Here is a 14105-nt window from a genome sequence, read left to right as displayed (position 1 = left end):
GAATGACAAAAATAAAATGGTATTTATTTACACTAACTATTTGATATGCATTTTGACAGTTTAAAACTCCATAAACTGAAAATTTTAGATCCAGCTTACAAACCTATTTCGCATTTAGGTTTACCTTCTTATATGTAACAATTTTGTTTGTTTGTTTTTCCAGTACTGGGAATCGAACTCAAGACCTCGCGCTTGCCAGGCAGGTGCTGTGCCGGCCGCTGAGCTAAATCCCCAGCCCTTATGTAACAATTTTTGACTGCATGTTCTTCACTAGCTTTAACTATCAAATCTTCCATACACCTATCTCCCTATCCTTTTCTGTTGGCTGCAGTAAATCATTCAACAAAATTTGCAGAGAAGATTCTTGGTTGGTACACTTTCTTAACCCCTCAGTATCTGAAAATGTCTTCTAGTGGCCTTCATACACAAATACTAACTTGGCAGAGTATACAATTCTTAGTTCAAAACTGTTTTCCCTTAAAACCCTGTAAATGTTGATCCACTGTCTCCTGGCATTAGAACTCTAAGAGAAAAATCTGAGGTCTGACTTTTGCACCTTTATGAGTAACCTGCTTTCTCTGTCTGGATACTTGCAAAATTTTTTCCTTATCCTTGAAATTCAAAAAAGGCCATGAGGATATGCCTAGGTGTTGCTGTCTTTTCATCAAATTTTAAAAGTATCCCGTGAGCCTTCTTCATTTGAAGACTCATCGTGAGTCTACTTCATTCTTCAACTCTGGCAAATTTTCTTCAGTTAGTTCTGTAATTATTGTTTCAGCTTCATTTGCTTTGTCCTGTTTCAGGTACCCCTATTACATGTAGACTGCACCTTCTGAACAGGCCCTCTACATCTTTCTTTTTCTCTTCTTTCCTCATCTCAATTATCTCTGGCCTCTTCCTCTGCATTCTGTGAGGATTTCTCTTGTTTTCCATTTACTTCAAAAATTGTATTTTGTAGTCAAGCCTTCTTCTGCACTCCCTTTAAACAGGCCTCAATCTCTTCCATGTGGTCACACAATAGCTGCTTTACAATTAAGGCCAGGTGGGTAAGGAACTCTCTATTAATAGGTCAATAATTTCTGCAAGTCTGCTGTAGATTGGTGGACTCCAACAGTCTAGTATACCACTATCAAGAAGGGGCATTTTCTCCATTAATTGGTTCTGTTCTTTTCTTCTGCATTGCAGTCTCATGACCTTTTCAACAGCCCTTCTCAATGGTCCAAGTGGTCTTCCTAAGCACTATGGTAGAAGAGCAACCAACAACAGTTGTTAGTGATGAGGTGAAAAAGTTAAGTGGCAAGTGAAAGGGAAAAGAGGTGCACTAGCTAAAGGCACAGAGCTTCTTTCTGAGATAATGAAAACACTTTAAATTACTATGTTACCATACAGTTGCACATATCTGTGAAAACAATAAAAACCATTTAATTGCATACTTAAAGCCATGTAAATGGGTATGTGACTTTACCTCAAAAAAGCTGCTTTTAAGACTACTAATGTTTCATTAGAAGAAGTCAGATTTTAAATTAGAATCATTTTATCTTTTAAAAAATTGTCAGTAGGAAGGGGGCAGATTTTGCATCTGAAATTAAGATTCATGGCTGAGGAAAAACCTAAATTATCCATAAAGGAATCATGAGGATCAAGTTCTCTGTAAACCAAAGCCCTGTCCATCTACCTCCTGGCCCTTTGAGTAGTCAGCTTCTCTTCAAATCATAAAGCTTTTGATTTTATATTATATTGTGCCTCATGCATCTAACCTATTACAAGAGTGCTATAGCCACAAAAGGTAGGGAATAAATTCTTTTCTTAAAGGACAAAGGAATCTGCTTTTACACTACAGGCTATAGATTCAGACAAAAAGGCAACCAAGAATGAATTGAATAATTAAAACCATCTAAATTAAGGCCTTATAAACACTAAGATAAATATTATGTCCCACTACAAGGACCTCAAATCCTAGGAGGTAAAGACAAGCAAGAGAGACTTTTCCAGGGCAATGAGATTTGAGTTGCAATAAAGGAAAATACAGGGGGAACGTATGTCTGAGAGAGGCTACTCCCCTGCAAGTTACAAGGAAGAGCTGGCCAGGGAAGAGACGCAACTGAGGATCTGAGCAAAAGCAGGAGACAGAGGTCCTTTGTCATGTAACTGGCTGGAGTATGTCGTGTGAGAAAGGGGGAGACGTTGAACAGAAAGTTGGAGTTGATCACGAAGGCTCTCCCATGTCTTCCGGTCCAGCAGGAGGCCTCTTATCACAGGAGATACAACCCAGCATTCCCCAGGGATGCCAGATACTGCAGGCTACATAGCACATCTCTTTCCTTATACATGTATATCTATCACAAAGTTTAATTTATAAATTGGGTGCAGTACAATTAACAACTAATAACAAAATAGGACAACTATAACAATATACTGGAATACTCAAAATATACCAAAATAATGTACTCATATCTTACTGTACCATATTCATCCTTCTTGTGACGCTGAGAGGATAAAATGGCTACATGATGAGACAGGGAAGTGATGCAGCCACTGTGACATATCCTTAAGTCTACTACATAGGGGTTACCTGACCACAAGCGCTGTGATACCTTGATAACTGCTCCGACTACTGAGATGGCTACCAAATGACTAACAGGTGGCAGTCTATACAGCATGTGTAAGCTGGGCAAAGGGGTGATTCACGTTCCAGGTAGGACGGAGAAGGGCAGCGTGAGAGTTCACCAAGCCTCTCAGAGTGGCATGCAACTTAGAACTTATTATTTTTCCTTCCTTTCTTTCTCCCTCCCTCCATCTCCTTCCTTTTTTCTTCCTTCCTTCCTTCCTTCTGTCCATCCATCCATGTATCCCTTTTTGAACTTGATTCTTTACTTTTTAAAATTAATGCATGTAATATAGAATGGTGAGGTTCATCTGGGAAAACTGATCATAGATTTATCATATTTTGATCATTTTCAATCCCATTACCTTAGTGTTTTTCATCCACTGCTATCTCAGTGCTTGGGAAGACCCATTCCAATTCTCTTCTCCCTCCTCCCACCCCAATCCTTTTCCCCATCTTCAAAAGTCTACCTTCGAGTTTCCTGTCATCTGTCCTTTAGTTCACTCTTTCGTTTGTTCACTAATTCATTCATTCATTTTTCAGGTTACTCACACAGCTATCATCAAGAATAAAAAAATAATGAATGCTGGCAAGGATGCAGGGGGAAAAGAACCTTCCTTGTATTTTTTTCATTTTTTAAGTAAGTTTATTGGTATAATTTAGATATATATAATGATCACATACATCAGAGGCAATTTGTACCTGTACATGATATAACTTAGTTTCTCTTCTTTTTCCCATTCCCCTCCCCTCCCTTCAACCCCTCTTTCCCTCCTTATATACTAAGCTTTGTTTCCATTTTATCCTTTTTTGGTTATTTTTTCCTTTTCCCTTCCTTCCTTCCCCAACTCACCCCCAGTTCCCCTTTTCTTTCGAATAATTTCTTTCTTTCTATTTCATATTATCTATTATACATTTTGGTTCTTATTTATTTACACTTTCAGTTTCTCACACCAGAGAGACAATATGACATTTACATGTGTTAAATTTATTTCACTTAAGAGGTCCATCCATTTAGCTAGACATGTCTCATGCTTATCCTTCTTTAAGTTGAATAGTACTCTACTGTTAAAAAAAAAAAAACCACATCTTTTTTATCCATTCATTAGCTGATGGGCATTTGGGCTCCCTGCATTGTTGATGGGAACCTAAACGAGTACAACCATTATGGAAATCAGTATGGAGATTTCACAAAAAAATAAAAATAGAAATTCCATTCAATCTAGCTATACCACTCCTGGGGATATTCCCTGAATGAATTATTTCTACAATTTTTCATTCATATTTTCAGACCACGGTTGACCATAGGTAACTGAGGCTACCAAAAAGTGGGGTATCTGGGGTACCTGGGTTCTTTATAGCTCTAACTCCTATGAGTCTGTGATCTTACAGGGCCATTTAAATTATGATCACTAAATGAATCCATCCATCTACCCATTCATCTATCCATCCATCCAAACATGAAGAGGAGAGAAAGAATTTATACATTTGAATAGATAATAGGTGTGCACATACCACATTCAGTAAGATGAAAAGGATGTTAGTTTCTTACACACATACCCCATTTAGTTCCTCTTCCTAGAGGCAAGTGGTGTTACTAGTTTCTTCAATAAGTTAACCATATTATATTTCCACAGTGGAACATATAAACATCAATTTTTGGTACATATGTGTCATAAGCCAAATGAACCTCTTTCTCTTGACTTACCAATCTATTACATGGAACTCCCAGTTGTTATAGAAATAAGACATGTATCCAAATTCTCTCTCCTCTCTCTCACACACACAGTCACTGTGCAGCAGGAATTAGAATCCACATGTTTTATACTCAGTTCAAGCACTATCACCAGATAATATATCTCTCTCTGATAGCATTAGAGACATGAAATGTATTGCTTCTAGAAAGAATAATAAAATAAAAACACAATTCAGCTGCTGCTGCATTAAGCTTGCTCTGAACTTACAGGTATTGTGCAGCTGTCTGAATCTCGGAATGTAAATCCAACATTGCCCAAGTGAAGGATGCCAGCAAGTATTCGAAAAATTCCCATTTGATAAGATTCACTAATTCCTGAAACAAAAAGAGTAAATGAAAAATTAATTTCATTAATTTCAGAACTGCAACTAAACAATGATAGCAGCTAATCTGAAGCCTATTATTAATTCTTCAGTCTTGCCAGATGCTACACACATGGTAAAGTACTGTGGTAAACGTACGCTTCTCCACATTGACATGAACATGAGGCAGTTAATCATCACAGGCAATGCCAGGGCTGTGTGTGTCACCCATCTGGGCTCAATCTGGTTCTGCTATGAATATGCTCTCACCTGCAAAGCAACGTCACCAGCTAGGCTTCTGTTTTCTCGACTGAAATACGGGATGAGAGTAAATGTCTCACCAGATACTTCTGAAGATTAAATGAGATACTGCACATAGCGTACCTAACATACTGTGTGACACATGGTAAGTACTAAACAAATGATTGTCCTCATTGTCACTCGCTGAATTTAAGTGTTTCATTAATGTTACTTACATTTCTATTTCTATGCCAAATGCAAGCTGCAGCTGTTTCAAATCAGATTTTAAAGTCTTCTAGTTACAGACTATAAATGAAAGAGGCCCCAAGATTAGAAGCATTCAGACTGCTATGTGCCCCAGCTTGGGGAGGAAGTGCCCCCACCCCCAGCAACAGAGCAGGGTCTGAGGGTTCAGGCAGGATGGCAACACTGGCCAGCACTTGGCTCTTACTCGTCTGGCTTCATTTTTCAGTGAGGTCAGACTTTCTAGAATATTAGATGTAATTATATCCAAGTAGCAATAGTAAAACTATTTCTAAATACATTATTCTATAGAGCTAATTCAGAGTTGACCTTATAGTGGGTGTTTTTCCTCCTACATTATGACTTTTTCAAATTTATAATCTATCCCTAGAAGTAAAGTGGTGTTTAATATGCATATGAATCACCAATAGATCTTGTCAAATGCAGATTCTGATTCAGTAGGTCTGAGACAGGGTATGATTCTGCATTTCTAGCAAGTTCCACTGTGATTCTGGACCACACTGTGATTAGCAGGGCTTTTAAATTAATTTACTTGAGGGTACTCCTCAAAATACCAACATAGAATTTTTGAGTTAACAATCTGCAGTTTTACTGAAAAATAATTCACCTCTAAAATTTGTAGACTCCAGCTCTAAAGATTGATTTATTCACATATACACCTGACATTTCTTAAATCCAAGAAAGAAGATAGTAATGTCTGAACTGTCTCCCCACAGTGCAGTGAACTATGTGTAATACAATGTTTGCCACCATGCCAACTCAGTCCATTTCCAACCACAGAAAAGCCCCAAAACAAAAAACAAGGCCACCCCAAAAAGTGAGTTTATAGAGGAAACCATTTCATTTAACTTTAGGTTCTAGATTTTTGTAAAAATTTGAGCAAGGAATTACTGTCTCTAGAATTGTTTGCCTTGATGCCTTCAATATGTTTTTAAAAATAGCTTTATTAAGCATCATATGTGTAAAATTCATCCATTTTAAGTTTGTAATTACATTATTTTTATAAATATACAAAGTTGTATGAAGAGTACCACACTCTAATTTTAGAACCATCCACTGCCCATGTGCTGTAAAAATGTGTTCTACAAGCTACGTCTACCTCCCGGCAACACCAGCCAAACAGCCAAACCAGTCTGCACACAAGGTTGCTCAAGTCGCAAGTCTACCACTCACAGAGCTCAAGAGTAGTCACCTACCCAGCAGCGTGCAGGCCTGCCTGGTGTGTGCCATCTCCTTTGCGTCATCCACCCCTTCGATCACAGGGCTGCCCCCCTGCTTGGTGTAATGGAAGCTATCTGCAGTTCCTGAAATGAAGGAAGATGAAAGGTTTGCAGTCCATGAAGCTGCTCTTATTATCCTAGAGACCACTATGAATTAGAGGCAATGACAGCACATTTCAGAATTTCGAGTTTAACTGCCATGTTTTCAATTATATTTTAACACAAAACTCAACCAAATAATGAAGTAAAATGTTTACATTTATCGTAACTGGTGAAATGAATAAGTTTAATTCCAAACTACACAGGCAGTACAATTTCCTCCCATGCTACTCTCCTCATCAGAAACCCCACAGGCCTCCATCCAATAATTCCTTTAAAATGCTCCTTTTTTTAAATGAGGGTGAACTTTAAACATACACAAAAGTAGAGAGCAGCATGATGAATCCCTACGTACTCATCAGCCACCTGAAACCAGCTCAGCCCAGGCCAATCCTGTTCCGGTGACAGCCATTTCCCTCTCCCTCTCTCTCCACCTCGAGCAGCCTGGAAGCCACCTGCAGATTTTCTAACCATTTTGTCCATAAGTATTTTAGTTTAAGATAAGCTCCTTATAACAAGTAAATTTAGAAACTAAAAAACTAAGAAAACAATATAGCACAGTGCATCTAATGACATATTCATACCTAATCGTAGCATTTTAAATTCAGGTAACTTCGCTGAGGCACAAAGCTGATAGAAGATGTGATAGTTTCTCTCCTCTTCTGCCTTTGAAATAAGAAGAGTTTTCAATTACTGCATTTTACTCTAAACTTCAGAAGATTCTATCATAAAACACAATTATAATATTTAATTATCTCAGTCGGTGAAATAAACTGTCGTTCCCAAATTCCCTAGGACTTATGTGTGACTATTAAACCTTAGGACCTATAGTCTCTGTGGAAGCCAGGTGCAGCGACACAGTCCTGTAGGTCAACTACTTGGGAGGGTTGTTGACAGAAGGGTCACTTAGGCCCCGGAGTTTGGAGACAGCCTGGGCAACACAGCGAGACCTTACCTCTCTTTACTAACGCTCACTGTCCTAACTAAACAATATCATATTGTGAAAAAGAAGGAAGGAAAGAAACTCTAACTAACTGACACCTTCCCTATCAAGTGGGACAGATGAGAGAGAAGACTAAACTAATAGTACCTTTTCTTAAACTAATCTTTCCAATAAACACCTGCAGGAATCAGCCAAAATCATTAACCCTAAGTCATCCACATGTAATGGTAAGATAGCCTGGCTGCTCAGAAGTGGCTGGTTTTAAAAATGGAAAGCTTGAGCAAGGTATGGTGGTGCACAGATGTAATCCCAGCACTGTGGGAAGCTAAGACAAAAAGATCACAAGTTTGGGCCCACCCTGGGCTCCCCAACAACTTACCTAGACCCTGTTTCAAAATAAAAAATAAGAAGGACATGGTATGTAGATTGGTGTGAAGGCCCAGGGTTCAAGTCTCAGTGCTAAAATAATAATGATAATTTAGAAATAAAACACATGCCATATCAGCAAGCATGTGCGCTGCCATTATATGATAATCTAACACAAGTATAAATACACACGCCCATCCCAGCTTACCTGGAATACCACTCGGGACTTCTCTAAAAGGTAAGTCCTCATGTTGGCACCAATGATCCGATATCTCTTATCAAAACCAATCTCAATATACTTCCCAAAACGGCTGCTATTATCATTCCTGGTTGTTTTAGCATTTCCAATTGACTAAGAAGCAAGGGAGAAAATAAGATTTTAGAAGTGCAGTTTGTGATACAACACTAAGTTTGTTCAGGAATAGAGAGGACAGAGCAGAACATGACTCTTCATAGCTGATTTTCTTAGGAACACAGCCAACTGTGTCCCTGTGGGCACAGGTGCAAGCTCTGTCCACTGTAGGGTGACACAGACACACATGAATGGCTCTTATTCATCTTGTTATTCTCGCAGAACATCCTCTTGTTCTTCTTTCAGAAATAGCAAGCCTGATCCTAGCAGTGAGGAAGTTTCCACACACCATTTGGGATGTGCAAATACGCTCTTCCAGGCCAGCAAGGAAAGAATGGATGGAGCTGGGAGCTGCCAGAGCACAAGCCTTGCTAGTCACATGTCAAGATTTTTATTTCTTGGAAAACTATTTTACGTAAATGAGGTGAGTAAAACACATTAGGGTTTTCCTGACAACACTGCTACAGTATTCACGGTCTTTTTAGAAACCAGTTTCTAACATCCCATCCTGTACCAACAAAGGTCCAGCTGCAGGTCTTATTAGCATAATATTACTACTATCCACCCAATTTAAATGCCATTTCAGAAGCCAGAGGAAGTAAAATCTTGCTTTAGTGTTTGATGGTTGTATCTAACCTGCAAAGTATCTGCTAGAGAATATAACCTAAACACTAAAATGGCATGTCTTCTTCTTCTTCTTCTTCTTTTTCTTCTTCCTCTTCTTCTTCTTCTTCTTCTTCTTATTATTATTATTATTATTATTATTATTGGTACTGGGAATCAAACTCAGGATCTTGTGCTTGCCAGGCAGGCGCTTGTGCTGTTGAGCTATATCCCTGGTTCCTGTCTTCTTTCTGATTTAGGTGACATCTTCTAAGTTTTTTTCTTTTAAGGCAGAGCATATAAATATTGTAGTTAGAAAAGCAAACGATCACATAATGACATATTAAATGTTTATGAAGCTAATTTCACACAAGATTGACAACTTTCACTGGAGCAAAGCCTGTGCTAGGGTTAGTATCTCAAAACCACTAGGTTTGGAGGTAATAGGGTTAATACGAGGGTTAGTACCTCCAAAACCAGAGAGAAGAGGTGAAAGCAGTAGGAAAACATTAAAAGAAGAAAACAAACATCAGGAATGAAAACACTAGCAACACAACCAACATCAGATTTGCTAATCAGTCCAAGAAAATGTATTTTTACTTTCAGAAACAGGGCAGGTATCACTGTACTATGTTTTGGCAATGAGGACATGGCTATAATTTAGATGAACATTTTAAACATTTTTCTAGAATTTTAAAAAAAGAATAACTCAAGTATTTATAGCAGACTCTCTAATATTTTCACTTCAATCAGCAAGAAATTGCTAAGGGAGAAATGCTGCGAATTGGATTGTATTACTGATTTCAGTGAAATGCTGCAGGAGTTACTCTTCTTTATAAAATGGAGATGAAAATCTTCAGTTGTGGTTGTTGAAGATAAAAAAGATCCAATGTACCCCAATAATCCTCTCTGCCCTCATCTTAATTGAAAATTTGCAGGAGATAAAGAAAATATGGGATAAAATAGAGAAAAAAGAAGCATCACCCATGTTTTGCCAAGGAGCCTATAGTGAGGAAGAGGAGCTTGCTCCCAAAAGGGTGCTGTGCAGACTCTTTCTCCACGGGGCCATGATGTCAACTCTGTGCGATGTACATTACCCAGGGAGGAGTTTTCACGGGTCACTGGGAACCTGGACATTTTTTTATTTATTTTGTGGTGCTGCAGAACTGAACTTAGGGCTGCCTTGCCACTGAGCTATGTCCCCAGCACTTTTTTATTCTGAGACAGGGTCTTGTTAAGTTGCCCAGGCTGAGCTCAAACTTGTCACCCTCCTGCCTCATCTCCCAGAGTGCTGGGGCAAAGCACTCTGTGGTCTTTTCTCAGTATCACAGTGAAAAGCTCCAATATAGAGACACAGTCTTAAAGATCATTTAAACCTACAAATTTTCAAACTATAGCCTCAATATTTTATTAATGTTTCCTTCTAGTAACTGTAAATCCTTTGATGCCATTCGTTAGCCCGGTGTTCCATTTCTGTTCCTCAACCTGAGATAGCTCTTTTGAAAATTATTTCTCTAACTCTAGCAAAATTTTCTTAATCCAAATTCCTATAGACAGACTAAACAAGAATATAGGGAGAAATGACTAAACATTATGGATCCCTTTATCTTTTCTGTTTGCCCAGGCAAACATGACAAATTCCTTATAACTGCATATTGAAAAGTAGTGTCTGAATCAGGTGCAGGCCCAAACCTGTAATCCTAGCTATTCAGGAGGCTGACACAGGAAGATCACAAGTTTGAGTCTAGCCTGGACAACTTAGACTCTATCTCAAAATAAAATAAAAAGTGCTGGGGATGGAGCTCAGTGGTGGTGTTTGCCTAGAATGTGTAAGAGTTCATCCCCAGTACCACAAGAAAAAAAGCAGTATCTGTGTCCACTCCAAATTTTTCATCTTGTTCCCACTAACAAACTCTCTGTACTGCAGGAAACCAACACAGCTGTCTGTTTTGCAGTACTGGGGACTGAACCAGAGAGCATGGAGCTACATCTTAGTATTTCTGTGCCAGGCTGGACTCCAGCTTTCAACTGCTCCTGAGTAGCTGGCATTATGAGTGCATACCACTAGGCCCAGCAAACTGTCATAAAATGATTCACACATCTTTCAGTATATTCTAGAAAGTTCATTCTCTACTTACGTTATCCTTAAGACAATTTTAAACTGTAGTTTTATAAGGTGCAGCCTGGAAGACATGGATTCCCTAATGCTATCACATTCCAGACTTTGGATAGTCTAACATTAAGAGTAGACTGGGGGCTGGGGATATATAGCTCAGCAGCACAGCACCTGCCTGGCCAGCACAAGGTCCTGAGTTTGACTCCTGGCACACACAAAAAAAGAGTAGACCAGGGCCAGGCATGGTGGTATAAGCACATAGTCTCAGCAAATCTGAGAGCCTGAGGCAGGAGAACTCCAAATTCAAGCCCATTCTGGGCCACTTAATAATTTAGCAAGACCTTGCTTCAAGAAAATAGAAGAAAGGGCTGGAGATCCAGCTCAGTGGGAATCCCTAGTACTGCCAAAAAAGATGACTAAAATAGCCTAAATTGATGCCAAATTCTAGGAAGTTGTTATCATGACTAAACCAGTAAAAACAATGGTAGGAAGCAGAGCCCTGTTGTTTTCTAACCCAAAATAAAAAACTGGCAACAAATTCTATCTTCCGTCTTAGCATCAATGGGTGGTATCCACCCCTCTATCCATAACTAAATTCTTTCAAAATCTTAATTTACTTCAGATTCCCTCTCCTGTCTTTCAGCACCCACGGCAATTTCTTCTTGCCCATTCTCTGTAAGAACACGTCCCTCGTCTTCTGATCCCAAGTGTGTCCCTAGCATGTCTGTCCTTCTGTCCCAGTAGGGAACCATGTGGCTCTGGAGGGCACTCCTGAGGACAGAACAGCAGGCCACAGCACTCTGCCCCGAGCACCACACAGCACTGCAAACCAGGCACGATTACCTCTGTGACAGATCACTGCACAACCGCTGCACTACAGGTGCACCAGGAACGCTCAGCTCCTTCTGTGCTTAGGTGATAAACACGCTTGGCAGAGGAAAAAGAGGGGAATAAAGAGATGCCCACTGGAGGTTTTTAAGCATTTTATTAGTGCTTATTACTAATACAGAACACTGTTTGAATTCTTAACAAGAATGTAGAGAATGTAACTTTCTACTCAATTTTTTAAGTAACCTTAAACTAAAATGGCATATCTTCTTTCTGATATAGGTGACATGCCTCTAATTTTTTCTTCTTTTAGGGTAAAGCAAAAAAAAAAAAAAAACCGACAGTGTAGTTAGAAAAGCAAGGGTTACATAATGCATACACTAAATGTTTAATAAGCTAATCTCATATGAGAAACTAGGTATAACAAGAAAGTGTTGTTCTGCATGCCCAAACTAATTCCTCTCCACTTAATGAAACCTATTTTCTCATAAAACTTCAACGTTTCAAAAATCATATTAAATAATCTTCTAGCTTTAGATTTTTAAAATACTCATTCTGATATAACCAATTCAAATTTCTTTGGCATAGATATTTTTACTTTATAAATGTACTTGGCTTTTGAAAAATACATCATCCTTTTCACAGTTCTTCCTGCCTCAGGAACTTATAATTACTGAATTTCTTTCACTAATCTATCCCTGTGTGATCAACTCAACAAAAACTAAAAGAAACATGTTCATGAGATCATAGATTAACTGCAGAATTCAAATTTTGGGATGCATTTAAATCTACAGCTAAACAGGTAGGACTAAGCACAGAAAATGAACGTGGGTAAAGTACACTGGAACCCATCTGTACCTCAGCACAAAGAAGCCTATGTTTTGGAAGAAACATAAGAACTCAGGACGGGGAAGTGAGTGAGTTATGCTTCCAGGGGAAGAAACAACACATATGTGTCAACTAAGGGAAAGAAATTAAAAATAAAGTGTGCTGCCTGTGCCTATAGGACACAGCTCAACTGGAAGGTTGGACATGCAGGACAGTGGATGAAAGCAGATTCCTCCACAGCTGGGCTTTCCTCACAATGTCCAAATAGGTAATTTCCAGTACACCTAGCCATCTTCCTAATGTGTAGAAAAGTGTTTTCCTAATTTTTGTGGCTGGGAGACCCCAGCCCTCCTGACACATGGTAGGTCAGTTAGTGATCTGGGCACGTTTCTGAATCAACAGCACAGTGAGAAAGTGAAGGTGCCGCCAACTTACCTCCATGATGGGGTTGGAGGCCAGGACCTTTTCCTCCACGTTGGCCTCACTGGCGGAGCCACTCACAGTTGCGAAGTAGCGCATGGCATACTTGGCTGAGACTGTTTTTCCTGCCCCAGATTCTCCACTGACGATGATGGACTGATTCCGTTCATCCCTGCAAAACAAAGACGCGTCACTGCTGCGTTGCCCATTCTGACTCCACTCGGCAGTCTCTCTTCTCCATGTTGCCTGAGAGGCACAGGCACTTTCTGGTGGCTTACACATGCAACAGTATGAACAGAAACACAAGAAGTTTTCCTAAAAGAACAATCACTTATAAACTAGACATGGTGGTGCACTCTTGTAATCCCAGCTCCTCAGGAGGCTGAGGCAGGAGGATCACAAGTTTGAACCCAGCCTGGGAAACTCAGTGAATCAGCAAGACCCTGTTTCAAAATAGTAAGTAATAAAAGGGCCAGGGATGTAGCTGAATGGTAGACAGCTTGCTTAGCATGTACCAGGCTCAAGGTTTAACCCCAACACAGAGGGAGAAAGAAAAAGGGAAGGGAAGGAGCAGGAGGAGGAGAAGGAATGGCTTATTCTTTTTTGGTGTTTGTGTGGTTTTTCTGTACCAGGAATCAAACTCAGGACCTTCACTTGCCAGGCAGGTGCTGTGCCGCTGAGCTATATCCGCAGCCCTACGAATGGCTTATTCTGAGGGGCCAGGCTTGTACATGTGACCCTCAGCTTCACATGTCCTTGACCCGTACTGCTATCAGCCTCTCTTTATCTGAATTTTAGGCTGCAATGGACACACAGTATGTACTGTGCTTACAGTTCAGCTGCAGCCGGAGTCATGGAAAGAATTAACCTCATGAACCAGGGTACCACTGTTACTTACCGCCTCTATTCATTCATGGCTGGATTTAAAATAAATCACTCTAATAAAAGCATTCTCATTTTGATGCCAATGTCCTTTAAAAACATCCTCAGAATTTAACTTTTTCAGTACGTTAGCCAAGGGTCAGTAGCAGTAGTCTGGATTCCACTCCATGACACACTCAGAAGTGAGGGAGGGGAAATGAAAGCACTGGGATGTGCTATGCACACACACCAACATCCCACAAGGAATGGAATCACTATGTACTGCAAACACGGACCAAAAA

General features: G+C 39.6%; 1 protein-coding gene across 4 annotated transcripts in view; it reads right to left on the bottom strand.

Moving 5' to 3' along the window:
* Myo5a (myosin VA (heavy chain 12, myoxin)) overlaps window positions 1–14105 on the bottom strand; it is a 121037-nt gene that overhangs the window by 72593 nt on the left and 34339 nt on the right. For all 4 annotated transcript variants that reach the window (XM_013510278.1, XM_013510279.1, XM_013510280.1 and 1 more), the window contains 5 exons: window positions 12958–13114; window positions 8004–8147; window positions 7071–7152; window positions 6364–6471; window positions 4570–4676 (listed from right to left, as the gene is read on the bottom strand). In XM_013510278.1, the coding sequence (XP_013365732.1) occupies window positions 4570–4676; window positions 6364–6471; window positions 7071–7152; window positions 8004–8147; window positions 12958–13114 (598 nt within the window). The remainder of the gene's footprint in view (window positions 1–4569; window positions 4677–6363; window positions 6472–7070; window positions 7153–8003; window positions 8148–12957; window positions 13115–14105) is intronic.

This window comes from Chinchilla lanigera, unplaced genomic scaffold (genome assembly GCF_000276665.1).
Source record: "Chinchilla lanigera isolate Chin_1 unplaced genomic scaffold, ChiLan1.0 scaffold00008, whole genome shotgun sequence".
NCBI classification, from domain to species: Eukaryota; Metazoa; Chordata; class Mammalia; order Rodentia; family Chinchillidae; genus Chinchilla; species Chinchilla lanigera.
This window is presented reverse-complemented; position numbering and strand designations above follow the sequence as displayed.